At 46.0% G+C, this 27,408-nt stretch overlaps 2 protein-coding genes across 3 annotated transcripts in view; both read left to right on the top strand.

Moving 5' to 3' along the window:
- The first annotated feature begins 427 nt into the window (after positions 1 to 427).
- LOC139299731 (atlastin-2) lies at positions 428 to 18,195 on the top strand. 2 transcript variants are annotated; one of them, XM_070922611.1, is made up of 14 exons: positions 428 to 488; positions 9,402 to 9,658; positions 11,071 to 11,205; positions 11,352 to 11,456; positions 11,661 to 11,711; positions 12,542 to 12,598; positions 12,856 to 12,948; positions 13,022 to 13,160; positions 15,404 to 15,531; positions 15,867 to 15,923; positions 16,228 to 16,299; positions 16,381 to 16,812; positions 17,693 to 17,707; positions 18,085 to 18,195. In XM_070922611.1, the coding sequence occupies exons 1-14, from the start codon at positions 428 to 430 to the stop codon at positions 18,193 to 18,195; spliced, it is 1,713 nt and encodes a 570-aa protein (XP_070778712.1). The 2 variants fall into 2 exon arrangements, with proteins under 2 accessions (XP_070778712.1, XP_070778702.1); XM_070922601.1 differs by lacking the exon at positions 17,693 to 17,707.
- Positions 18,196 to 23,863: 5,668 nt separating this feature from the next.
- Positions 23,864 to 27,408, top strand: part of mark1 (MAP/microtubule affinity-regulating kinase 1) — a 16,987-nt gene continuing 13,442 nt past the window's right edge. The window contains exons 1-2 of the mRNA XM_070922457.1: positions 23,864 to 24,082; positions 24,131 to 24,232. Of these exons, the coding sequence (XP_070778558.1) occupies positions 24,182 to 24,232 (51 nt within the window). The 5' untranslated portion in view covers positions 23,864 to 24,082; positions 24,131 to 24,181. The remainder of the gene's footprint in view (positions 24,083 to 24,130; positions 24,233 to 27,408) is intronic.

The following is a 27,408-nucleotide window of genomic DNA, read 5'->3' as shown; positions in this document are numbered from 1 at the left end:
GTTTATCCTGACAAAATGTGTTGGAACAGTGAGATTCCTCTAAAATAATCCTGCAGTTGATTTTGTCATTTTGGGCTTCATCATTCATTCTGAAAAACTAAAAGTTGATACTGGGACGACTACAGCTCCCATGAGTCTTTGTTGTCGAATACTCACAGAACCATTGTTTTATATTGATTAAAATTACAAGATATTTCATGTTTTCGTGTCAGTAAATGTCCATTTATCTTAGAGTATGGCCAGCAAAGCCCAGTGTTATGTTTAATTTTTCATATATACAGAAGAAAGACGCTCCTGGGGAGGCTGGCAGGACGGGGGGAGCTTCAGCAGGGGGCGGGGCTTCGCCTCTGTATTTTAGGACCCCGCGGAAACCGCCGCGGCTTCTGTGACGTCAGGGCAGTCTGCCGCTATCAGCAGGTCAAGAAAGATGGCGGCGGAGGAGAGCAGGTTGAAGCAGCGGAATCACACAAACAGCATCTTCAAAGAAGGTGATTAATCATATGCCGAGAGTTAAGTGATTTTACCGACCCGACAGATGACAGATGGCTTTTCTAAACATGTGGTGTCCGCCGCCGTGTGTTTGTGTGTGTTTTGTAGACGATAAACGTAAAGAAATGACACTGCAGAGAGCGCTCCGCTTCGTCGAATAATCGCATCTCCTGTCGTTTCGCGTCCTGCTGCGAATCAGCGCGTCCCGCTGTGTCCAAGCGGTGAAATATCACTGAAAACATGGCACTCTATTACTAGCGACAGTGACCATGGGTCGTGTTTGGACCGACATCGACTTACTCCCGCTGTGCACGGTGTATTGTCATGAAGCAGCCAGTGTTAAGCGTTTTGTTAAGCCGCCCAGCTGTCCTCACCTTCAGCTGAATGTGTGTTTGTTGTTAGCGGAGCAGCTAACATAGCTGCTAGCCTCTTCGAGCCAATTCTTCATTGTTCGGTTGTTTCCAAACGCTGTTAACGGTTCTGTCAACAGCAGGCAGTTTGTAGCCAACGCAGATAACGTTAGCCTTCTGTAACCTATCGTAGTTAACAATGTGAGCAAGCAAGCTAACTTCACCTGCTGTTTAGTTTCAGCTAGGCTAGTACACCTTGCAGTGGATAACGGGGGTTAACAAAAGCGTCTTTTAACGTTACAAAATTAGATATGAGCTGCAAATGTTAGATTAAAGATTAGACAGTAGACTCATACAATGAACGCAACACCAGTTAAGCTAAAGTCGGACAGTTAAGCTCACTTTCCTGTCGTTTTGTCAAGGATGCATAACGCTAACCTCACCCCTTAAATCGATCCTATTTCTGAATTATTGGTCACAACTTTTCTATTCGGTTTTGCTCGCTGTGGTCGCGCACCGTTTATCAAACACGGTGGTAACGGGACAGAGGGAACAATGGGTGAGTCCGTTCTGATTCTTACTAGCTAACGATACTGTATATGACAGTGTTTTACAAGAATAGTTTTTTCGAAGTAGCGTGACAACATTAAAATAATGCAATCTTTGAATGGGCTTTGGCGTGTAATATCTGTCCTTACGGGAGGATACTACGCCCTGTGACTGGCTGGCAGGTACAGTGCTTGTCACAGGTAGACTCTCCCTCAGTATCATTTATTCTGTTACTGTGGCCCTTCTACTACACTACCTGCAGCTAACTGCTCAGTGACTATATGACACTAGCTAATCATCAGTATACAGTAACTGGTGATCTGATACTGCCAGGTCACTCACAGTGGGTTAGTTTAGTTTCTCTCCGCTACCTGCCAGCTAGATACCTGCTGGGAAGTTAGTTTATAAGCTGACTGATGATGAAACCTCGAGCTTGCTGTCTTTCTTATCGGTGCTTTGTAAGCGTGACAACTGCTATAAATGTTATCAGCTGTCAGTTTGAACTGAATTGCAGTCAGTGTTGGAATATGTTTGACTGGGTCTCAGCTAGTACTGGTGATCCATTAAAGCTGCCTAACACAGGCTAATGAAGTTTCCCTGGGTGAATAGTAAATGTGAGTATGTGCTGCTTGTGTTGTTGCAGCTGCAGGAGTTCCATTGACTTGATGTGTGGAAAACTGCACACTCTGTGCTAAGACCAAAGTGGGGCAAAAACGGAGCTATGTGTCATGTGATGTACACACAATTGTACTGGTGTGTAGTGATCCTCTTACTCCATAAAAAAATACATTATACACCATTCAAAAAGCTGCTAGTTTAATGTTGATGTGCTTCTATGGAAAAGCACTTGAATTTATATAGAAAAAAAATCTCAAGCCTCAAGAATTCCTGTTTTGATTTGGCATACAACAGATCCATAAACAGTGTATATTCACATTTTGAGCTCTCGGCTCTCCAAACTGCACTGAATGAAGAATTGCCACTATACACTGTTAATGGATCTGTTGTATGCCAGATCAAAACGGGAATTCTTGAGGCTTGAGAATTTTTTCTATAGTAATGCAAGGGCTTTTCCATAGAAGTGCATCAACATTAATCTAACAGATTTTTGAATGGAGTTTGGTGTATAATGTATTTTCAAGATGCCACCATAGGAGACAGACAGACAGACAGAAAGAGACAGAGAGAGAGAGAGATAGACGTAGAGACACAGATAGACAGACAGACAGACAGACAGACAGACAGGCAGAGATGTATGGCAGCACTAGCAGTAGAAATAGCAGCTATAGTTATAATAATACTGGAAATATGACTGATAATAGTAGTTACAGCTGTAATACTAGCTGAGATTAATAATAGCAGCTTTAATAGTAACAGAACTACGACTAAACATAATAACTGTAGTGATGAGAGTCAGGCAGGCCCATGGCGGCAGCACCCAGGCGTACCAGGACCACGATCCACAGCAACCTGCGAGACGACAAAGCACAAAGAAACTCCGGGGAAGAAATAAAGTTAGTAACATGCATTGGACTGTGATGAATGTGCAAAGATGAAGAGGGAGAGGAGGAAAGCTCAGTGCATCATGGGAAGTCTCCCCAGCAGTGTAGGCCTATAGCAGCATAACTAGGGGGCTGGTCCAGGCAGGCCTGAGCCAGCCCTAACTATAAGCGTTATCAAAAAGCAAAGTTTTAAGCCTACTCTTAAAAGTAGAGAGTGTGTCTGCCTCCTGGACCCAAACTGGGAGCAGATTCCACAGGAGAGGAGCTTGATAGCTGAAGGCTCTGGCTCCTGTTCTGCTTTTGTAGACTCTAGGAACCACAAGCAACCCTGCATTCTGGGAGCGCAGTGCTCTAGTGGGGTAATAGGGTACTATGAGCTCTTTAAGATATGATGGTGTCTGACCAGTAAGAGCTTTGTAGGTCAGGAGAAGAATTTTAAACTCTATTCTAGATTTTACAGGGAGCCAGTGCAGCGAAGCTAATACAGGAGAAATATGATCTCTTTTCCTGGTTCCTGTCAGTACACGTGCTGCAGCATTCTGGATCAGCTGGAGAGTCCTCAGGGACTTATTGGGACAGCCTGATAATAAGGAATTGCAATAATCCAGCTTAGATGTGACAAATGCATGGACTCATTTTTCTGCATCTGTTTGAGACAGGATCTTCCTGATGTTTCAATGTTACGGAGGTGAAAGAAGGCAGTCCTTGAAGTTTGTTTTACGTGGGAGTTAAAGGACATGTCCTGATCAAAGACAACTCTGAGATTCCTCACGGTGGCGCTGGAGGCCAGGGCAATGCCATCTAGGGTAACAATATCCTTAGATACTGTGTTTCTGAGGTGTTCAGGGCCGAGAACAATAACTTCTGTCTTGTCTGAGTTCAACATCAGATGATTACAGGTCATCCAGGTCTTTATGTCCTTAAGGCATGCTTGAAGCTTGGCTAACTGATGAGGTTCTTCTGGCTTGATCGATAAATATAGCTGGGTATCATCCGCATAGCAATGAAAATGTATGGAGTGTTTTCTAATAATATCCCCTAAAGGAAGCATATATAAGGTGAATAGTATTAGTCCAAGCACAGAAACTTGTGGAACTCCATGGCTGACTTTGGCGTACATGGAGGATTCATCGTTAACATGTACAAACTGAGATCGATCTGATAAATACGACTTAAACCAGCTTAGTGTGGTTCCTTTGATGCCAATTAAATGTTCCAGTCTCTGTAATAGGATATGATGGTCAATGGTGTCGAATGCAGCACTAAGATCTAACAAAACAAGTATAGAGACAAGTCCTTTGTCTGATGCAGTTAGAAGGCCATTTGTAACTTTCACCAGTGCTGTCTCTGTGCTATGATGAGCTCTGAAACCTGACTGAAAGTCCTCAAGCAACCTATTGTCATGTAGAAAGTCACACAGCTGGTTGGCGACTGCTTTCTCAAGAATCTTGGAGAGAAAGGGAAGGTTAGATATAGGTCTATAGTTGGCTAAAACCTCTGGATCAAGAGTGGGCTTTTTAAGAAGAGGTTTAATTACAGCTACTTTAAAGGACTGTGGTACGTAGCCTGTTAATAAAGACAGATTGATCATGTCTAATAAAGAAGTGCTGACTAAAGGTAAAACCTCTTTGAGCAGCCAGGTTGGGATGGGGTCTAAGAGACAAGTTGATGGCTTAGATGAAGAGATGGTTTTAGTAATTTGGTGAAGGTCAATGGGAGAAAAGCAATCTAAATATATATCAGGTTTTACAGCTGTTTCTGAGATTCCTGTGTTTGAAGGTAAGATACCACCTGAAGACAGGAGGTGATCAATTCTGTCTCTATTAGTTAGACTTTTATCATTAAAGAAGCTCATGAAGTCGTTACTGCTGAGGCTTATAGGAATACATGGCTCCATAGAGCTGTGACTCTCTGTCAGCCTGGCTACAGTGCTGAAGAGAAACCTGGGGTTGTTCTTGTTCTCTTCTATTAATGATGAGTAATAGGCTGCTCTGGCTTTACAGAGGGCCTTCCTATAAGTTCTAAGACTATCTTGCCAAATTAAACGTGATTCCTCCAGTTTGGTGGAGCGCCATTTCCTTTCAAGTTTCTGCACTGGAGCCGACTTTCTTTGTTTTATTATCTTCTTTTTAAGAGGGGCAATAGAGTCAAGTGTCAGTTGCATTGAGCCTGCAGCACTGTCAACAAGATTGTCCATTTGGGAGGGACGAAGGTTAGCATAGGAGTCCTCAGTTGTATTGTGGCATGGCATTGAATTTATTTTCGATGGAATCACTTCCTTAAATTTAGCTACAGCACTATCAGATAGATATCTGGTGTAGACTTTTTTGCCTAATGGCGTGTAGTCCAGTAATAGGAATTCAAAAGTTATTAAATAATGGTCCGATAACAAAGGATTCTGTGGAAAGACAGTTAGATGTTCAATTTCAAGTCCATATGTCAGAACCAGGTCGAGGGTGTGATTAAAACAGTGAGTGGGTTTCTGCACCCTCTGACAGAAGCCGATCGAATCCAACAAAGAGATAAATGCAGTACCAAGGCTATCCTTATCAACGTCCACATGAATATTAAAATCACCTACGATAATGACTTTGTCTGTTTTAAGGACTAAACCTGATAAAAACTCTGAGAATTCAGAGTATGGACCTGGAGCGCGATAGACTATAACGAATAAGACTGGCTTTAGTGTTTTCCAGGTTGGGAGTGAGAGACTCAGAACGAGGCTTTCAAATGAGTTATAATCCAGTTTAGGTCTAGAGTTCATCAACAGGCTTGAGTCAAAGATGGCTGCAGCTCCACCTCCTCGGCCGGTGCCTCCAGGGATGTGAGTATTAGTATGACTGGGCGGAGTGGATTCATTCAGGCTGACATACTCTTCATGACACAGCCAGGTTTCTGTCAGACAGTAGATCAATGTGATTCTCTGATATTAGCTCGTTTACTAATACATCTTTAGATGACAGAGATCTGATGTTTAACAGTCCACACTTAATTTTCCTATTGTTTTGGCCTATAGCAGTAGTGGTCTTAATTTTTATTAAGTTTTTATTAACGACTCCTCTCCTGTTTAACTTTGGTTGAATTAATTTAAGTGGTCGGGGGGCAGACACAGTCATTATGGGGTTTTGGGGGTAACTGCTCTAATGGAAGCGCAGAGAAGCGTGTAGGACTGCGACTCTGCCTCCTGGTCTGGACTCTGGGTTGTCACGGTTTTGGTTCACTAATAAAGTCGGTCAGATTTCTAGATATGAGAGCCGCTCCATCCAAAGTGGGATGAATGCTGTCTCTCCTCATCAGACCAGGTTTCCTCCAGAAAGTCCGCCAGTTATCTACGAAGCCCACATGGTTTGCTGGACACCACCTCGACAGCCAGCGGTTGAATGATGTCATGCGGCTAAACATGTCATCACTGGTCAAATTGGGGCCCAGAGAAAACTACGGAGTCCGACATAGTTTTTGCAAACGTACACACCGACTCCACGTTAATTTTAGTGACCTCCGATTGGCGTAACCGGGAGTCATTACCGCCGACGTGAATAACAATCTTACTGTATTTACGCTTATCCTTAGCCAGCAGTTTTAAATTTGATTCAATGTCGCCCGCTCTGGCCCCAGGAACACATTTCACTATGGTCGCTGGTGTCGCTAACCTCACGTTTCTGACTATGGAGCTGCCAATTACCAGAATCTGCTTCTCAGCGGGGGTGTCGCTGAGTGGGGAGAACCTGTTAGAAACATGAAGTGGTTGGTGGTGAACCGTGGGCTTCAGCTGAGGGCTATGCTTCCTTCGGACAGTCACCCAGCCTCCCTGGCTTCCCGGCTGCTCGGGAGCTGCCGGGGGACGGCTAGCAGGAGTTACACTGAGTCGGTCCGCACCGGCTGCTGGGGGCTGGCTGACTACAGCCGTCTCCATGGTGCGGAGCCTCGCCTCCAACTCGCTGAGTTCAGTCATGTATAGTCCACACCCTTCTTGTGAGTGTCTCCTGTGGTCTAACGAACATGTCCCCAGGCCAGCAGGTCAGCAGTGCTGGGCTGAGAGTATGCCTGGCTGTTGTGAATGCAGCCAGATCAGACTGTTATTAAAGGATTGTCAGCAGCACATACGGACATGTGAGCAGAACTCAGCCCAGATTCCTCTGCTCTGCTGACGGGTGTAATGATACAGTGACTAATGGAAGGGGGGGATTTGACCAGAGGGGAGAGCCCTGCTATGAGGACGTTTACGGTGTGAAATGACCATAAAGGAATCCACTGGCCAACTTGACCAGTTTGATAATCAGTGAAGTATGCTTATCCACTGCTGTAGTGTGTTGTAATAGTGAACATATAATATGAAAAACTCACAGAGGCGTCACAAGACGAACATGATCTGATGATCTGATATCCAGTTTATTAACGGCTGCTGCTCAACAGGGAGCAGAGAAGTCGATGTCTGTCCAAACTCCTGAGCAGGAGAACTACAAAGTCTTTCTTCCCCCTCTTTTGATGGTCAAACGACAAAACTGTTCATCACAGCCAACAGGTGATGAGCAGTGGGACAGGCGGTCTGGTTACTCTGTTCTGTCCACTCCTGCAAAGCAGACAACGTATTTTTGGTTAATTTAGCCACTTTAGTGATGTAGTCGAAATTAAAATGCTCAAGCAAAGTTTTGGTGTATTGCTAGGCAACAGTTCCTCCTACATGTTGTTGTTGTTGTTGTTGTTGAGAAGAGAAGCTTGAATAGAGTGCAAGGTTTAAGGATATATTGCCCCAAAATTGAAATATCCAATAATTATATGTAACTCTTTAAAGTGTTTGTAAAAAGGCTATTGTGTAAACAGCATAATCCACTCTGATGTGTGATCAGTTACTGTTATAAACGTTACACACAAGCTGGAGGTTAACCTGTTCCCCAGCTGTGGTCAAGTGATGATTCCAGTGACTTGCTGTGGTAAATTTTGTCATGACGATACTGCCTCAAACCTTCTGTAAAAATTATTATTATTATTATTATTATTATTAGAGGCTGCAATAAGTCACACTTATTTATTCAACCTAACAAACACTGAACAATGAATCACATGATGCAACTTTGTTCCGCTCTGCAAAAGCATTCATGTAAATACAAGTAATCAATTGATTGTTGATTGTAATCGCAAAATGCCTGTAAAGAGTTCTCAGTGTTGGTGACGTGACGTCCTCAATTTTTCTTTTTAATATTTTAAATTTTAAATAAAATTGACCGTTTTCCGTTGATTGAATTGTTTCAGCTTCTTTTCTGCGTTGCTCTGGAGGTATTTCTCCTCCAGCAGCTCATGTGCTGTACAGAGAGAACACTGGGACACTGAATTAACCGGATCACTGGTCTTCTTAAAAGCCTCCGTTAAAGCACACATCATCGTCCAAAAGGCATCCCAGGCCAGTTTGTATGTGGACCTGTACATTATTCAGGTCTTCCTCAGGATGACGTGACTGTATATTTTAACCTGCGAGCTGTTTGCTGGATGTGGTTGTTGTGTTGCCGCCTGCAGAGCTCTCGCACGGCCCGACAAGCTCAACACTGATCTGAATGAAGACGCTTCTTCCCATGAGGCCGGGGGCTGCTCCGGCCTGCTCGGTTAGCTGTGGAGTCACATGATGGCGTCTGAGTGAGCGCCGTCACGTAACCACTAGGTCACGGTTTCAATCTCGGTTTCAACTGATTTCAGAGCAGTGAGTCTTACTCTGACCTATCAGATGAAGGCACCCAAAAAGAGTCAAAGATGTCTTTGTGAAATATCCTGATGCCACGTAACCAATGAAGTGGAAATGCTGCCATACAAGGAGAGCTGTAAGCTTTACTAGCCCACCGCTTAAAACTGAGTCTGTAGAACAACACTGACCGATGGCTCTGTCTATTTACTGTAAACCTCCAGCCAGCCCCGCCATCCCATAATTGCAGTGATTCCCTGCAGCCTTCCTCTTGGCTGAGCTCCTGTGAAGCTTCACTAACTGGAGGAGGTCAGGAAACTTTTTCCGTCCAGCCGCCGCTGTCACTTCTGAACGTTTACTGATCCCTGTGGGGAAACCCGGCCATCATGACCGCAGTCAGACTGCAGATGAGGCAGAAGACCCCGTCCACACTGATGCAGACCACTTTATCAAAATGCATTTCTTTCTTAAAATGTTTTCACTGACGGGATCAAATGCAACGTTAAGTTTCAGTAGAGCTGATCACACAATCCAGGTGTCACTGACATATCTTTGTGCGTCCGTTGTCATGACAACAGGACCTTTTTTAATTGGCTGTTTAAAGTAGCTGATGAGATCTGAAATAGAGCAGTGCTCTGCAGCTACATGGCCTCAGATTCTGTTGAGTTTAGGAGAAATTTGACACCGTTTCCAGAAGCAACATTCAGTAATGGCCCAGCGAGTGGTGTGTTCATCCAATCCGCTGTAGGACGTTGAGCTTCAACATCCCCTTTAGGAAGTAATTCGCTGTGGGCCATGTGGTCAACCTTTAGTCAAACTATAACCACGTCTTTCCCTCAGACGGCCACAGGTTTAAATCGGACACATCCCCGATGAGGCGCGAGGAGGAGGAAGAGGTGGGCGTGGCCAGGCCGGTGCAGATCGTGGTGGCGGATGAGGAGGAGCACTCGTTCTCGCTTCAGGAGGAGGCGCTGGAGCGCCTGCTGCTGCAGGAGGAGGTGCAGGACCTCCACGTGGTCGTCGTCTCCGTGGCCGGAGCTTTCCGGAAGGGCAAGTCCTTCCTGCTGGACTTCATGCTGCGCTTCATGTACAAACAGGTACCCTGTCAACTGAAGTCATGTTCAGCCCGTCAGATGAAAGAATGTTTCAGGTTTTTAATGTGCATCTGCTTCCACTTTGAAGAATTTCTAGATCAAAGGAATTATTTGAAATTGTGCAAAATGACCTGTGAGTTATGATGATTTCAGTCATACATGTCGTTCTTGACCTTGTAAATAGTAGTTTGACAAAATCCCATCAAGGTCCTCTTACTAGTTTTTTTTCTGGAGCTTTAAACTCAGACAGGAGCACAGATGGAGTTGGCTGAAGTTTTTCTTTCTTTTCTCACATGCCACATGTGATCCTTCCTCCCGTCCATACTGACTGAAGTGATCCCTTCCTAACTGTGTGTGTGTGTGTGTGTGTGTGTGTGTGTGTGTGTGTGTGTGTGTGTGTGTGTGTGTGTGTGTGTGTGTGTGTGTGTGTGGTTCATTTACAGTTACTTATAAGTAACTAATATATATAATAATATACTCCATAAGGAGTGATAAAATCGTCATCACTGGATGACAGTATTCATCCTTTGATTGGAAAACGAATATTTCTCCTGTTGACTTCCTGTTAAGTGTTTGTTTGAAACGGTGTGGAGGAATCTCGACCTTTGGCCGTGTTAATCTACGGTAAGCACTGAGGAACATTCTGGAGGGTTTCATCTCCCTGTAAAGAGGATTTTAGGCCGGCACAATGGCGGCTCTGTGGCTGGGCCTCAGCAGAGCTCACTGCTGCTTATTTCACACATAAAGGCCATCTTTATGCATAGAATAAGCCCCGCCCACACAGGGCAGGTCAGGGTTGCTGCACAGGTCTGTGGACTGGGGGAAGGACCATACAGAAGCTTTGTCATGTTTTAGCTGATTAACTACATATTCTGTGTGTAAGTAACATGAATAATCATAAGGGTCATATTCTTCTATTCTGTTTAGCAGCAGATGGAATCAATCTGTTTGTTAGTGATGTTAGTGAGTCAGACTAATTTATGGCAACATTGGATTTTTATATAAGTAGTGGAGGGAGGTTTTCACTCATGGTGGGACTGTTGGGTCTCTGTAAATATTATAAAGAGTCTGGCCTAGACCTGCTGTATATGAAAAGTGCCCTGAGATAACCTGTTATGAGTCCTCATGTCATAGTTTTGACTTCAGTAATGTTCTGTCCTCTTGCTGTTTGTGAAAAGGCAGAATTTAGTCCATAAAAACAGGCTGTTAAAACCACGCAGACTGATATCCTGTTGTTTTAAAGTTGTTGATGGGTCAATGGGTTCTCCCCGTTTGTCCCACCACAACCTCGTGTTCCTACACTTAATATTGTCACATGATCACATGTTCCACATGTCGATTAATTCTGGCTTGAGGTTAGAATGCTGATCAGCAGGAACAGAGCGATAACCTCTCCACCCTCCTCTTGTCTCCAGTCGTCTGGCTCGTGGGTCGGCGGCGAGGAGGAGCCTCTGACCGGCTTCACCTGGCGAGGCGGCTGTGAGAGGGAGACCACGGGCATCCTGGCCTGGAGCGAGGTGTTCGTGGTGGAGAAACCAGACGGCTGCAAGGTCAGTTCACAGGCCGACTCTGAGGCTGCGTTCACAGCCGGCATCTTCTGAAGTCTTCTTCCAAGGCAGCGTCGTTTTTACACAAGATGATGTGGCTGCAGTGAGAGCTGCTGGACTGAAGTGACTGTGTGTTGCCGTTCTTGCAGGTTGCAGTTCTACTAATCGACACACAGGGGGCGTTTGACAGCCAGTCTACCATCAAAGACTGCGCCACGCTGTTCGCCCTGAGCACCATGACCAGCTCTGTCCAGGTCAGCTGTCTGTTTGTAGTGTGAGCTCAGTTCACAAAGCATCACTGGATTTGGTTAATTAGCGCACGATGGGAGCTCATTAATTCAGACTTGTAGAATAGAGACCATGTGACAGACATGATCAGGATGTGTGATCCTGGTGTGATGGTACCAGGTGACTAACAGATTGGTGTGTGTGTGTGTGTGTGTGTGTGTGTGTTTCAGGTGTACAACCTGTCCCAGAATGTCCAGGAAGACGACCTCCAGCACCTGCAGGTCAGTTTCAGCCTGCAGACGCTTTCACAAACGAGAGGTTTTGGGCACTAAACTGCTGTGATTGGCTCACCACACTGTCAGATTTCTGTTTAGGAGTCTGGAGATGGTTAAATGTAGGTGTGAACTGTTTAGCTTAGAGGTCAGAGATGTTTGTGGTTAGTTAAAGGTTAGGTGTGGCTAATGTTGGAGCCATGTGTTATTGACTGTGTTAAACAATCCTGTCGGTCCAGATATTTTGCCTTAAAGACTTTGTTCGATCAGCAGCACCTTCTGTCTTTTTACTTTCCACTCCTGACAACAAGTCGCTGCCTGCTTTCACTGGCAGAGGTGGTGATTTCTAATCCAGCAGATTTACAGCAGCATTTCTGTTAAAGCTCTTCTTCTCTAGAGGACGTGAGGAGCTCCATATCAGGTGTTTTTAACGATGTGTTCAGGTCAGGATTAACTGCTGGACTAAACCCAGCAGGCAGCCATATGAGGCAGGAAGCGGCTCGGACTGAAGTGTCTCGCAGTGGAAAGTTCTCTTCCATCTTTGGTCCCAACTGCTTGTCACTTCAGAGATCACGTGTCAATCAAACTGTGAGGGCACATGTTGGATTGTTTGGAGATTCCTCATTTAAAAGCTGCAATGAGGCAACAAACATCAGCCAGGCCAAAATCAACCCAGTTTTCTTCTTTTTATTCCAACCCTAAACACATGTGGTCTCCTGCTTAGACGGACCGGATGAAGCTGGATCGCTGTTGTAGTAATCAGATATGCACACATTAGTTCCTGTAGACTAATTGAGCTGTGCTGTGACTTGAAGCTGCTGGTTGTTTCCTCTCCTCAGCTCTTCACGGAGTATGGACGACTGGCCATGGAGGAAGTCTATGAGAAACCCTTTCAGGTAGATCTGCTGACAATGTTCACTGTCCTCATGAAGTTCACTTTTAGAGACCTTCTTAAAGACTGGATTCTTGTCTGTTGTAAGAAACTGAACAATCAGCAGAAGCTTTGTCATGTCCCTCTTTTTAGAGTGAGCTGTTAGAAAGACTACAAGCAAATCTAAAGCTGGAATATGTTGGAATGCAATGTTTTGTTTATCTTCTTGTCCCTTAATGACCTGTGATCAATAATCGATCCTGGATGTGTCCCTCTGGTCAGACTCTGATGTTCCTGATCAGAGACTGGAGTTACCCCTACGAACATCCGTACGGTCTGGAGGGAGGACAGAGCTTCCTGGAGAAACGACTGCAGGTGAGTTTCACCAGTCTGAGTTGAACGTCTTCAGACTGTGAAGGTGTTGATGTGTCGCCGTCTGCGTGTTCAGGTGAAGCAGAACCAACACGAGGAGCTGCAGAACGTCAGGAAACACATCCACTCCTGCTTCTCCAACATCGGCTGCTTCCTGCTGCCTCACCCTGGCCTCAAGGTGGCCACCAACCCTCACTTTGACGGACGGCTCCAAGGTAACACAGCCACCGGTCCACAGACACACCAACACAGACACACCAACACAGACACACCAACACAGACACAGCAACCGGTCCACAGACACAGACACACCAACACAGACACAGCAACCGGTCCACAGACACAGCGACAGCGACCGGTCCGCAGACACAGACACAGACACACCAACACAGATACAGCAACCGGTCCACCGACACAGACACACCGACACAGACACACCAACACAGACACAGTGACCGGTCCACAGACACCAACACAGACACACCAACACAGACACAGCGACCGGTCCACAGACACAGCGACACCAACACAGAGACAGCCACCGGTCCACAGACACCAACACAGACACACCAACACAGAGACAGCAACCGGTCCACAGACACAGCGACCGGTCCGCAGACACAGACACAGACACACCAACACAGACACAGCAACCGGTCCACAGACACAGCGACACCAACACAGAGACAGCCACCGGTCCACAGACACACCAACACAGACACAGTGACCGGTCCACAGACACAGACACAGACACACCAACACAGACACAGCGACCGGTCCACAGACACAGACACAGACACACCAACACAGACACAGCGACTGGTCCAAAGACACACCAACACAGACACAGCAACCGGTCCACAGACACAGCGACCAGTCCACAGACACAGCGACACCAACACAGAGACAGCAACCGGTCCACAGACACAGCGACAGCGACCGGTCCGCAGACACAGACACAGACACACCAACACAGACACAGCCACCGGTCCACAGACACACCAACACAGACACAGCGACCAGTCCACAGACACAGCGACACCAACACAGAGACAGCAACCGGTCCACAGACACAGACACACCAACACAGACACAGCGACCGGTCCACAAACACAGACACAGACACACCAACACAGACACAGCAACCGGTCCACAGACACAGCGACACCAACACAGACACAGCAACCCGTCCACAGACACAGCGACACCAACACAGAGACAGCAACCGGTCCACAGACACAGCGACACCAACACAGACACAGCGACCGGTCCGCAGACACAGACACACCAACACAGACACAGCAACCGGTCCACAGACACAGCGACACCAACACAGAGACAGCCACCGGTCCACAGACACAGACACACCAACACAGACACAGCAACCGGTCCCAAGACACAGCGACACCAACACAGACACAGCGACCGGTCCACAGACACAGACACAGACACACCAACACAGACACAGCGACACCAACACAGAGACAGCAACCGGTCCACAGACACAGCGACAGCGACCGGTCCGCAGACACAGACACAGACACACCAACACAGACACAGCCACCGGTCCACAGACACAGCGACACCAACACAGACACAGCGACCGGTCCGCAGACACAGACACACCAACACAGACACACCAACACAGACACAGCAACCGGTCCACAGACACAGCGACACCAACACAGACACAGCGACCGGTCCGCAGACACAGACACACCAACACAGACACAGCAACCGGTCCACAGACACAGCGACACCAACACAGAGACAGCCACCGGTCCACAGACACAGACACACCAACACAGACACAGCAACCGGTCCCAAGACACAGCGACACCAACACAGACACAGCGACCGGTCCACAGACACAGACACAGTGACACCAACACAGACACAGCGACACCAACACAGACACAGCAACCGGTCCACAGACACAGCGACACCAACACAGAGACAGCAACCGGTCCACAGACACAGCGACAGCGACCGGTCCGCAGACACAGACACAGACACACCAACACAGACACAGCCACCGGTCCACAGACACAGCGACACCAACACAGACACAGCGACCGGTCCGCAGACACAGACACACCAACACAGACACACCAACACAGACACAGCAACCGGTCCACAGACACAGCGACACCAACACAGAGACAGCCACCGGTCCACAGACACAGACACACCAACACAGACACAGCAACCGGTCCACAGACACAGCGACACCAACACAGAGACAGCCACCGGTCCGCAGACACAGACACACCAACACAGAGACAGCCACCGGTCCACAGACACAGACACAGACACAGCAACCAGTCCTCAGATACAGCGACCGGTCCACAGACACAGTGACACCAACACAGACACAGCGACCAGTCCTCAGACACAGCGACCGGTCCACAGACACAGCGACTGGTCCGATGACGCGTGGGTGGTGTCTGTGTCTTAGATATCGATGAGGACTTCAAGAAGGAGCTGGTGAACCTGGTCCCGACACTGCTCTCTCCAGAAAACCTGGTGGAAAAAGAGATCGGAGGAGTGAAGATCACCTGCAGAGACCTGCTGCACTACTTCAAAGTGAGACTGAAATCTCTAGAGACGGAGGTTGCAGTTTGTTAGAGAGAATAATAGTTATGTTTTGCAGTTAAGTACTATTTTCTGTCAAGTATGAATACGTTCAACTATTCTTCATAAATAAAATCCTGGTTGAAAGTCCTGGAAAAAGCTCGTAAGTGCTTAAATAGTTTAGCAGCTTTTCTGAACTGTCAGTCAGAAAGAGGCCGTTTTCAGCCGTTCATGGTCGTAAGTTCACATCTCAGGTAGGATCAAAATGTCTTGAAGTGTTTTGTTTTGGATGTCATCTTTTTGTAAATGTTTTTATGTGTTGGACTCTTCCTCTGTTGTGTTTTCAGGCTTACATGAAGATCTACCAGGGAGAGGAGCTTCCTCACCCCAAGTCAATGCTGCAGGTCTGCCCAGCTCACACACAGTGTACTAATGTCGCTGTTAAACATTCCCACCTGCTGGACACTCGTGATATGTAATGTAGAACGAGTAGAAGAATCCATCTTGTTTCAGATCTTAAAACTGTTGTTTTCTTGCTGTCCATGTTTTTCTCACTCAGCAGTTCAGATACGTTCATGAACGAGTTGATGACACATTTTGAATGCTTGTCTTATTACAGAGTAATACAGTGAATACACATCAGGTGAGACTGGACCAGATCTCCGTTCAAATAAAAGGACTCTGTATGTTTTGTCATCCGTTATCTAGGCAACAGCTGAAGCTAATAACCTTGCAGCTGTAGCAGGAGCCAAAGACTTATACATCAAAAGCATGGAGCAGGTAACGCATCACTTCCTGTTAATCCAGGTTTTGGTTGTTAGTAAGATTTTGTCGTTGACTTGTGGTGTGTCCTGTTCGCAGGTCTGCGGCGGAGACAAACCCTACATTTCCCCGACGGAGCTGGAGCGCCGTCACGCAGAGCTGCGGCAGGCGTCGCTGCGACACTTCCGCTCCGTTAAGAAGATGGGCGGCGAGGATTTCTGCCGGCGCTACCAGGAGCAGCTGGAGGCGGAGCTGGACGAGGCCTACGCCAACTTCGGCAAGCACAACGACGGCAAGAACATCTTCTACGCCGCGCGGACGCCCGCCACGCTGTTCGCCGTCATGTTCGTCATGTACGTGGTGTCGCTGGTCACGGGCTTCGTGGGCATCAACTCCGTGGCCACGCTGTGTAACCTGGTGATGGGCGTGGCTCTGACGGCGCTCTGCATCTGGGCCTACGTCAAATACTCTGGAGAGTTCCGCGAGGTGGGAGGAGTCATCGACCAGGTGGCTGAAACGCTCTGGGAACAGGTGAGAGGACGGCTCGTATGTTTTTACCGGTCTGTCTCCCCAGCTGGTTATCAGCTCCATCAGCTGGTTATCAGCTCCATCAGCTGGTTATCAGCTCCCCCAGCTGGTTATCAGCTCCATCAGCTGGTTATCAGCTCCATCAGCTGGTAATCAGCTCCCCCAGCTGGTTATCAGCTCCATCAGCTGGTTATCGTCTCCATCAGCTGGTTATCGTCTCCCCCAGCTGGTTATCAGCTCCATCAGCTGGTTATCGTCTCCATCAGCTGGTTATCGTCTCCCCCAGCTGGTTATCAGCTCCATCAGCTGGTTATCAGCTCCCCCAGCTGGTTATCGGCTCCCCCAGCTGGTTATCAGCTCCATCAGCTGGTAATCAGCTCCCCCAGCTGGTTATCTCCATCAACCAGTGAACTCACATTCACACATCAAACAAGCAGCAGGTCACGTTTCATTTTCAGGATTTTATGGAAGGAAATGGATGATGAGTGAGATCACAACACTGAGATGATGTCATCCTCATCAGCAGTTGGTCAGCTGTCCAATCAGGACTCTGAATCATCTAGAAGTTTATTACGGCAGAATGAGAGAGAGACGTCTTTTAAAAAGTGTGCTTTAAATAATTGAATTGAATTGGTGAAGCCCCCTGACAGCAGTCTGCTTCCTGTGACGTGGAGGATCTGCAGCACATCCACTTCAATGATTCATCGAGTCCTTATTAAAGACTAGTCTTCTGGACTCACGCTGCCGCTGGTCAAACCTCAGTACTCTGAGTGTTAGTTTTTAAGAGGCGAGCGCTGATGAAACTCTGCTCTCGTCACCTTCTTCTTTTCGTCCTCCTCTTCCTCTAACCCTTCCTCTGTATTTTCTCTCCTAATGCTTCCAGAGGACTCCGCGGAAGGTGAGTGCCGAGGGCCAATTCAAGATCGAACTTCCTGTATGTGTTTGTGTGTTTGGTGCGCACACTGTGACGTCAGCTGCTCAGCTTCAAACATGAAGAATGTGGATTAGAGATCCTCCAGTTCTCGATGTCTCTGCGTTGTGATCAGATCTCAAAATGCATTTTAGTCGGGCGGCTGGTCAGTAGGTGTTGTGTCGCAGCTGAAGGCCATGAGCAGCGATATTAGATTCATATGTGACATGTTAGTATGAAAATAAATGTTTTAAAGGAGTCCCTTATTTTCCAGAACCGTTGTGATCTGGGTGTTCGGGTCTCTCCTCCTCAGCTCTTTCACTCAACCTGACCTCCTCCTCCTCCTCTTCTTCCTCTTCCTCCAGGTTTTCTCCAAACTCTTCGAGGTGGCTCGGAGTCGAGTCCCGTTGGGAAGCCTGATCCCGTCGCCGCGGCCCCGGCTCGCCTCAAACAACAACGTCAAGAAGAAAAACTAGCAGCACGCCCTCTCGGCCCCCGTCCCGTTTACCCCCCCCCCCTGCTCGGTTTTCAGGACGGTTGAGACGTTTGTAAATGAGTTGTTGTTCTGCCTGTAGATGGTGGTCCTGGCCGTGCCGGCTGTAGGTTTAAGGACTCGCTGTAGACCCGGACGAAGCAGTGTGATGTATTTAATTAGTTGTCAGTGGGCGGGGTTATGGTATTTATTGGTGGGAGGGGCCATTTTTCGTTCACAGAGTGTCGTCCCAGGTGCGCGTTCGCCTGTCGGGAGACGACGACTCGACATTATTGATTCCCATTTATGTGAATGAAGAGCATGACCACAGACCCTCCTCATGGTTTCCCTCCTCTCCCCCCTCCTGTCGTCTCCGTCAGGTTTGTTTCTGTCGCTGGGCGGCGTCACGAGGAGGAGTCACGACCAAAGTTTACAGCTTTACTGATCGAAGCTCTCAGACTGAGCGGACTGACAAACGGGCAGGAAACACTTTAGGACTTGAGGAACAGTTCGGTTTCAGGGAAATTCTACAGTTTTTCTTACCCAGAATCACAAACTCAGGGATGTTTCTACATTTCTGTGCAGGTTGAAAGTACGTTGAACAGTTTGGCCTCGTTGAGCTGACACAAAGGTAGACCAACACACCTCCAGACGCTGGAGTCCTCTGCCAACCTTTAAAACAAACGTACCTTTCAATGGAAAGACGGTTCGGAACGTGGACGATGGATCAGTGTTGGAGTTCTTAGCTCGGTATTTGCTAGCTTAGCCACATTTGTGACGTTACTGATTCAGTCAGATAGCGTTTTCTGCAAACTTTATTTTCTTACCAGTTACCCAGCACACGTACTTCTGTGATCTCCGACGTCAAATGTTTGCCCGCAGCGAAACCAAGATTTCAATTTTAAAAATCCTCCATAGTGAGTCTGTGGGAGCGCTGTCGGTCAGCATGCTGCTGACACCGAGCCAGACACAACATTGGGATTCCCCCCTCAGGTTTGTGAAGGGAAGTCTGTGACCACATCAGAGTAAGTGTTAGCTTAGCATTACTCATTTGTCATCAGTCATACCCAGCTGTCTTGAACCAGTGTTTTGTGTGGGAGCAGGAAGAGGAAGTGACTCTGATGATCTGATTTAGTGTTTTTATAAATAAAGAAATTAGCGTGTAGTTAAACCTGACATTTCGAGCTCTTTTGAATTTTCTAAAATATTTTTACATTTTAAAACTACACAATATACAGACAATGTTTTCACTCTGCAAACATTAGAAAAAACACTAGCATGGTGTCGGACGCCGTTGAAGCTAATCGTGACTCCATCTTTCATTTGGCAAACAAACCACAGCAGACGGAGCTCAGCATGTCGACGCTTCGTTTGAATCCACAGGACTGAAACGTTTGACACTTTGTGTGCGTAGAGACAACAGCTCCTGTTCCCAACGAGGCCTCTGCCAGTTTGTCTGACTCTGGGAAAGTACAACTGTAAGTAAAAGAAGCTGAATTTCCCCCAAACCAGCTCACCCTTGAAGTAGCCATCTGCATGTCAGTGACTTGCAGACAGACGTGGTGCTGACCAGCAGAAGCTCAGAGTGTCTGCAGTTTGTCACTTTAGACCAATTGTTTCCACATCACTTGATTCTTGGGAGATGATCAGTAATGACATGATCATGACTTTCAGTATTGACCTTTTTTGTGTGTTTCTCATTTACTTTAAAAGTTCAGGATTTTGGGAAATGTCCAGGTGGATCTCATGTGTCCAGGTGGATCCAGGTGGATCTCATGTGTCCAGGTGGATCTCATGTGTCCAGGTGGATCCAGGTGGATCTCATGTGTCCAGGTGGATCTCATGTGTCCAGGTGGATCTCATGTGTCCAGGTGGATCCAGGTGGATCTCATGTGTCCAGGTGGATCTCATGTGTCCAGGTGGATCTCATGTGTCCAGGTGGATCCAGGTGGATCTCATGTGTCCAGGTGGAGTCGGAGACACGGCTCCAGCTGTGTGTCCACGCACAAACATGACGTTGATATTGACCTCTGACTAGTCAACACACCAAATGCTGAACTATTCCTTAAGTCTTTAATTATCTGGGGATGATTGTTTTGGGATGTCAGACTTCTAAACTTATTGAACCTGGTAGTTGATGATGATGATGATGATGATGATGATCCTCAGTCCTCTTGATCTGACTGCCAGTGGTTCAGAGAATGAAGCTTTTAAATGTTTTCCTCCAGTTCAGCTGAGACCTGTAGATGATATTTAATTCTGTTATTTAACTTGAGTGTTATTCCCTCTCTGTCATTCCTCCTCCTCCTCCTCCTCCTCTTCCTCTTCCTCTTGAGATATCTGAAGGACTGAACCACTTCCTCCTGTTTTTAAAGCACCAGAAGCCGTTTAGTAAAACACTAAAATCATTGCAGTTGTCTCATCACCCACATGATATGAATACGTTGTGAAGATGGTGTCACTGTTTCCGTTTTAAAGCCAAAATCCGTGAATCGGACGAATGAGAGGTTCATTCCAACATCACCTTGTTGTTTTTACTGAATCATGTTTTCTTTATTTAATCATCATTCCATCCACAACATCACCACTGTGTGCTTTTTGTTTTTGTACAGTTTAGTTTTCTACAGCCTCATCCACACACAGGGCATGTGTATGAAATATATACATATATAAATATAAATTTTCTAGACCTTTTTGTAGCTGGAAGAACAACGGTTTGGGTGGTAGACCAGGTTCAGCTCACTGGATGTAAAGGAATGCTTTCGTGATTTGTGGATATGTCTAATAAATTCCTTTTTTTATATATATATTTGTAAATTTAATCTTACATGAGCACTGCAATTCCACCCCCTGCTGGCGAAGAATGTTTCTAATCTGGATCTTTTTCTTCTTATTATTTTATTTTTTTTGTTGTTCATCTGTTGCATTTTAAAGTTATTTTCGTTAATTTATTTTTCAGTACAATATTAAACCAAACTCCTCCAACAGAGTGGTGTCCTTCTCTTTATTTATTTTATATTCTTACTATGTCTAGAGGAAGAGCTTTGGACGCTGTTCACTGGGTTTATAGGCAGGAATAAACAAATGATGAAAATACTGTAAATCAAAATTAGGGGAAGGCATCTTCGATAAATATCACAACTCCTCCTTTGACTCGGCATGATACTTGGTATTTTTCATTCCTGATATTTTTGTTTTCTTGGTGTGAATGAGCTTCCATAGAGACCCAGCTGTTCTGGAAATGATGGGGGTTCATCTTTGTTGGATGATATTACATTAGCACATCATGCTAACTTTAGCATGCTTGTAACAGGAATGCTGTTATTCTGTTTAGTGAGCAAGCTAAGGTTAATATGCTAACATTCGTTATCATGGGATGCAATTTTTGTGTAAAGGCAAGTGTAGCACGCTGAAAAAAAGCACTCAGCACTCGGCTCCTGGTCTATCTGTTCTGGTTCGCTCTCGGCTCCTGGTCTATCTGTCCTGGTTCTCTCTCGGCTCCTGGTCTGTCTGTTCTGGTTCTCTCTCGGCTCCTGGTCTATCTGTCCTGGTTCGCTCTCGGCTCGTGGTCTGTCTGTCCTGGTTCTCTCTCGGCTCGTGGTCTATCTGTCCTGGTTCGCTCTCGGCTCCTGGTCTGTCTGTTCTGGTTCGCTCTCGGCTCCTGGTCTGTCTGTCCTGGTTCACAGCAGACAGACTCAGAGACCAGCTGCTGAACATGGTGCAGCATTTAGCAGCTGAAGAGCCAGATGTTTCCCTCAGGAGGTGGAGGAGACCAGAACCAGAGCTCACAGAGAGAGAAGACCAAACCAAACCAAAAACTATTGAGTCATTGTCTACTTACTGGCCCTCTTCTTGGAGCTTTCAACCACATCTCATGGTCTTTCCTGTTGACCTCATGATGACAGCATAGATGAGGCTGAGAGTTCTGTGGAAAGCTAGTAAGTGGACCTTGAGTTAAACTCTCATCACGTTGGCTTTGAGCTTTTGAGTCTTTAGGGTTAGGGTAAACAGTAACCTGTTTTGTTGACCTGTTATTATGTTGCCGGTTCGTCCATCAGCTGTTTGTGTTCCCTACATCTGGACCTCATGTGGACTTCACTTAAACAGTGTTGTGGTACGTTTAGATTGGCCGTATTCACTCTGGGGTTATTTTAAGGTGCCGTTTAGTTTGTAGAATCAAATATTTGATGTGATGGTCTAAATCATGTAATTTATGATCATATTTCAGTTGTATGTTATCTGTCGTGTGCTGGCTTCAGTCACACAGTGATTTCGTGACACTGCGTAGGCTCCAGCGCTATTGATTTGCATAACAATAATCACCTCAGTGATCAGCTGATCATAACAGTTTTAACTCTTGTGTTGGGACAAATTATTAAAGATGCCTTAATCACGTCCCTGTCTGTACTTTTAAGTGTCTCTTTAAGCACATTTCACATGTTTCATATATTTTAAGAGATTTACAAGATCTAAAGTTATTGTGCACATTAAAATTGTCTAAATCTGAAGGACTGAACAGAGCAAAGAAACCACAAGATGGCAGCAGAACACAAACTTCTTTACTGACCTGGATGAAGACAAAGTATTATAATATATATACTATTAAATCATCTTTATAATAATAATAATAATAGAAATAATACAGGAATACTGTGATTCTACGAGAGACTAGTAAGTAAGTATTACCTGAAAGCATAAACAGTCTGTAACCCCGACACAAAATGTACATTATTCTGCCGCAACATGCTGTCGTTATAAAGTCGCAGAGCAACAGACTCTAATATTTCAGGGATGAAATAGAATAAATGATATATGACTGAAGTGGCGTCTCCTGGAGACACTGCAGGCAACTGCACATCTGTCCTCTGACAGGAAGTGAAGCAAACCGTCTGCTGAGTCTCAAACTCAGAGATAGAGTCATTAACACTGCCTGTCTGTCTGCCTGTCTGTCTCTCTGCCTGTCTGTCTCTCTGCCTGTCTGTCTGTCTGTCTGTCTCTCTGCCTGTCTCTCTGTCTGTCTGCCTCTCTGCCTGTCTGTCTGTCTGTCTGTCTCTCTGTCTGCCTCTCTGCCTGTCTGTCTCTCTGTCTGTCTGCCTCTCTGCCTGTCTGTCTGTCTGTCTGCCTGCCTCTCTGCCTGTCTGTCTGTCTGTCTCTCTGTCTGTCTCTCTGTCTGTCTGCCTCTCTGCCTGTCTGTCTGTCTGTCTCTCTGTCTGCCTCTCTGCCTGTCTGTCTCTCTGTCTGTCTGCCTCTCTGCCTGTCTGTCTGTCTGTCTGTCTGCCTGCCTGTCTCTCTGTCTGTCTGCCTCTCTGCCTGTCTGTCTCTCTGTCTGTCTGCCTGCCTGCCTGCCTGTCTGTCTGTCTGTCTGCCTCTCTGCCTGTCTGTCTGTCTGCCTCTCTGTCTGTCTGTCTGTCTGCCTGCCTCTCTGCCTGTCTGTCTGCCTGTCTCATTCTTGTTGCAGCTGACTCACCATTAAACTACACAAATGCTACAAAATAAAAGACTTCCGGGTGAACTGAATGTAATCCCGAGTATTTCAGTGGAAGCAGCTGAGGATGCTGGGATATTTTTAGGATGACGATGCTGAAGATGAGGATGACGGGGAGGAGGAGCTCTGACGTCATAGCTTTTAGTTTTTTTTTAGCCCCGCACTGCTGCTGAGTGACCTGATAAACCGCTGAAAGCCGCACGAAGGATTTTTACTTTCACACTTTCTCTACTTTTTCTCTTCCTCTTCCTCTTCCTCTCTCTCTCGCTGTCGCTCTCGCTCTCTCTCTTTGTCTCCATGCGGGTCTCTCTTCCGCACCAACGCGAACACCGGGCCTTCCTGTAGCCGCCGCCCCGGCCTCCCTCTCCCTCCGGCCGGCGGAGCCTCCCAGCTGAGCCCCGCTGAGGTGGCCTGGTTCCCGGGGAGAGATGCTGTAGAGCGGCCGGCGGAGGAGATGCTTCTTCCGGACTGAAGAGAGCAGAAAGCAGCGGAGGAAAGCAGGAAGATGTCCGGCAGGATGCCTCTGACCCCGGTGAGCGAGAGAGAGTCCGAACAGGTAAGTCCGATCCAGTCCCTGCTCTGGTTCGATTATTGATTATTGATGGAGTGTCACTCATTAGTGATCGACTGATGAAGTTTATTGTTTGTTGGGTTTTTTTTATTGATGCAGTTTAATTGTTGTATTAAATGATTAGTGGAGTTGTATATATTTATATTTAGTCCTCGTTTAGTTCCATTTTATTTGAGGTAATTATTGAGTTGAATTATTTTCATTGCTGATGGAGTTTAATGTATTTAAAGTATGTAAATCTTTGTTGTTGATAGTTTGATAGTTTAAGCAGTGAGAAGAGTTTCATGTCTCTGTCTGTAACTGGAGGAAGATGTTAAAGGCTCACTTACAGCTCTGGTACCTGTCCATGCAGGGGTCAGATTAACCTGCCAGGGGCCGCAAGCAAAAAGGAGCCGTGGGCCCCCGCTGAGCCCCCAGCCTCAAAACTATCTTTATTCCACATGTTCTTCTCCCATCTCAAAACCTGCCGCCTACATTACCCACAATGCAAACCGACCGTAGACAGTTCTATTGGAGATTGTGGTGTGTTATGCTAGCAGCGGCTAATGTAGCATGTAGCCTGCAGCAGCTAACTCCAACAGATTGGACACGTCATCGGCCTCGTGGAAATGCTTTGTATCCATGGAGATAGTTTTGGTTTTATTTGTGCAGATTTTGAGATTTCTGAGTATTTAAAAAACATTTCTTCCAGGAGTCGCTGTTACTGTAGATAATTCACCGAACCACTGTGGACAGATTTCACTGGAACTACTTTCTACAGAAGAAATAGTCCCCGTGAAAATGGTTGACAGTGTAAACAAGGATTGTGTTTCTGACCAAACCTAATGTAGCTAGCATTAGCCACAGCTATAAACCTAATGTAGCTAGCATTAACCACAGCTACAAACCTAATGTAGCTAACATTAGCCACAGCTATAAACCTAATGTCGCTAGCATTAGCCACAGCCACAAACCTAATGTAGCTAACATTAGCCACAGCTATAAACCTAATGTAGCTAACATTAGCCACAGCTACAAACCTAATGTAGCTAGCATTAGCCACAGCTATAAACCTAATGTAGCTAGCATTAGCCATAGCTACAAACCTAATGTAGCTAGCATTAGCCACAGCTATAAACCTAATGCAGCTAACAATAGCCACTGCTATAAAGTTAATGAATTCTTGAGTAATCCAGAAGTATAGAAAGTAATATACATATGTGTGTGTGTGTGTGTATGTATGTATGTATGTATATATATATATGTATATATATATATATATATATATATATATGTGACAATAAAAATAAGCTCTGCCATTAAATCTACAACATTAAAGAGATGAACACATTAATGCATCAGTAACTAACATTATTCTGGAATGAGCCATTCTGCATAATGAGTACTTTAACTTTTTGTACTTCAAGTATATATTATTTTGATGCTAATACTTTTGTACTTTTACTTAAGTAAAAACTTGTAACCGAGTATTTCTACTCTGTGGTATTACTAAAGATGTGCGTACGACTGCTGGAGGTGCAGATACACTCCAGAGTCAGACTTAATAACTCTGTTATGATCTGCAGCCTCAGGTTGTATCTGTGGAGGCATGTAGCAGCTAGCTAGCAGCTGGATTGTAGTCCACTCCAGCTGCCAGTATGTTTCACCTTTAATGTTTGGAGCGGAGGATTAAACGGCGCATTAAAAGTCGCAGCGTCTGTTTGACTGACTGTGTTTTGGTGTTTTCTCTCATGTCGTCTGCCAAACAGAATATTGTGACGTTCTCGTGCTTCTCAAACCCTCATGTGAACAGGGTCTTTGGATGTTTGGATGTTGGGGAGGCTGCTGGACCTTGAAGGAATGCTGGGTAAACGCAGCCTCCTTATTGTCATGCTAATGCAGGAATGCTAGCAGTGTGCTGTTCTCAGGCTCCTCTGGGTTCCTCGAGAACGTCGTCATCACTGTACGGTTAGAACCCGTGGACAGATTTTTCACCATATTGATTGATGAGATAACTAAAGATTACTTTCTGTGTTGATTAATCTGCTCACTATTTTCTTGATTAATCGATTATTCACAATTCCCTCAAACTTTTTGTTCGACCAAAACACAAGATATTCAGATGACAGTGGGAAACTGAGAAAAACAGCTGTTTAGAAGCTGGAACAAGAGAAGATTTGGTATTTTAAGATATTATTCGCAGTATCATTGAATAAGTTCTTCTGCCCAGTCAGAGTTGTGATCTTTCCCTTCTCTTCTGTCGGACCTTCAGCGGCTGCAGTGGCTCCGGCTGTCTGCTTACTATTGATTTTTCCCAGAATACACTGCAGGACGTGCTATCAGGAGCACAGTGACGTTCTTTAGTCTTCTAGAAGTCACATTTAACATCCTGAAGTATGAGACGACAGATTTGCAGCCATTGGGTGGGGGGGGGGTGACCTTTGACCCCACTCACTGTGTCACGTGTCGTCCATCACAGTGACGCTCATCTCCCTGCAGAGCACACAGAGATTCTCTTCAGTGATGAATCACTGTGAAATCAGCTGCTGGAGGCTTTCTCCGTCACCATGGCAACAGATAGGCTTACTATGGGATTCCCCCAAGTGGAAGTGGAAACCCCCTCCGCCCGCCCCCGTGAATGAGACATGAAGCCACGGTGGCTAAACAATGCTAATGTTAACCCTGAAGCGTCTGTTCAAGGCTCCGTAAGAGATTGAAAGAATTAGAAACTAAAGATTTAGCTTTACCCCAAATGAGAAAACCACCTATCTCCAAATCAGGTGATTGTGAATTTTTCTGAAGGATTTGTTTTATATTTTATGAAAAAATACGTCGTCTCAAAGCTGAAAACAGGCTGATTTTCTTTGCTCATGAAAAGTTGGAGATGCATGTTTTTCTTTGGCCAGCGACAGGCTGTCTGACAGTTAAACATGTTCCTTCCTGTGGTGTTTGAGATGAATGAGTATCTACAGACCTTTACAGACAACCTTTAATTTGTTAGCATACAAAGAAACTGCAGTTCCCATGTAGTTCTTCCAACGCTGCAGCGTGTCTCTCTGTTAAACCAGCTGCTGGTCAGGACTGCTGAGACCGAAGCGGCCTGAATACTGGGCCCATAGTGAGCTGTGAGGTCGGGGGTCAGCGTGGCCCACAGGTCCTGGAAAAAAACCTTTTACTGTTTC

Source organism: Enoplosus armatus, chromosome 2 (genome assembly GCF_043641665.1).
Source record: "Enoplosus armatus isolate fEnoArm2 chromosome 2, fEnoArm2.hap1, whole genome shotgun sequence".
NCBI lineage: Eukaryota > Metazoa > Chordata > Actinopteri > Centrarchiformes > Enoplosidae > Enoplosus > Enoplosus armatus.
This window is presented reverse-complemented; position numbering and strand designations above follow the sequence as displayed.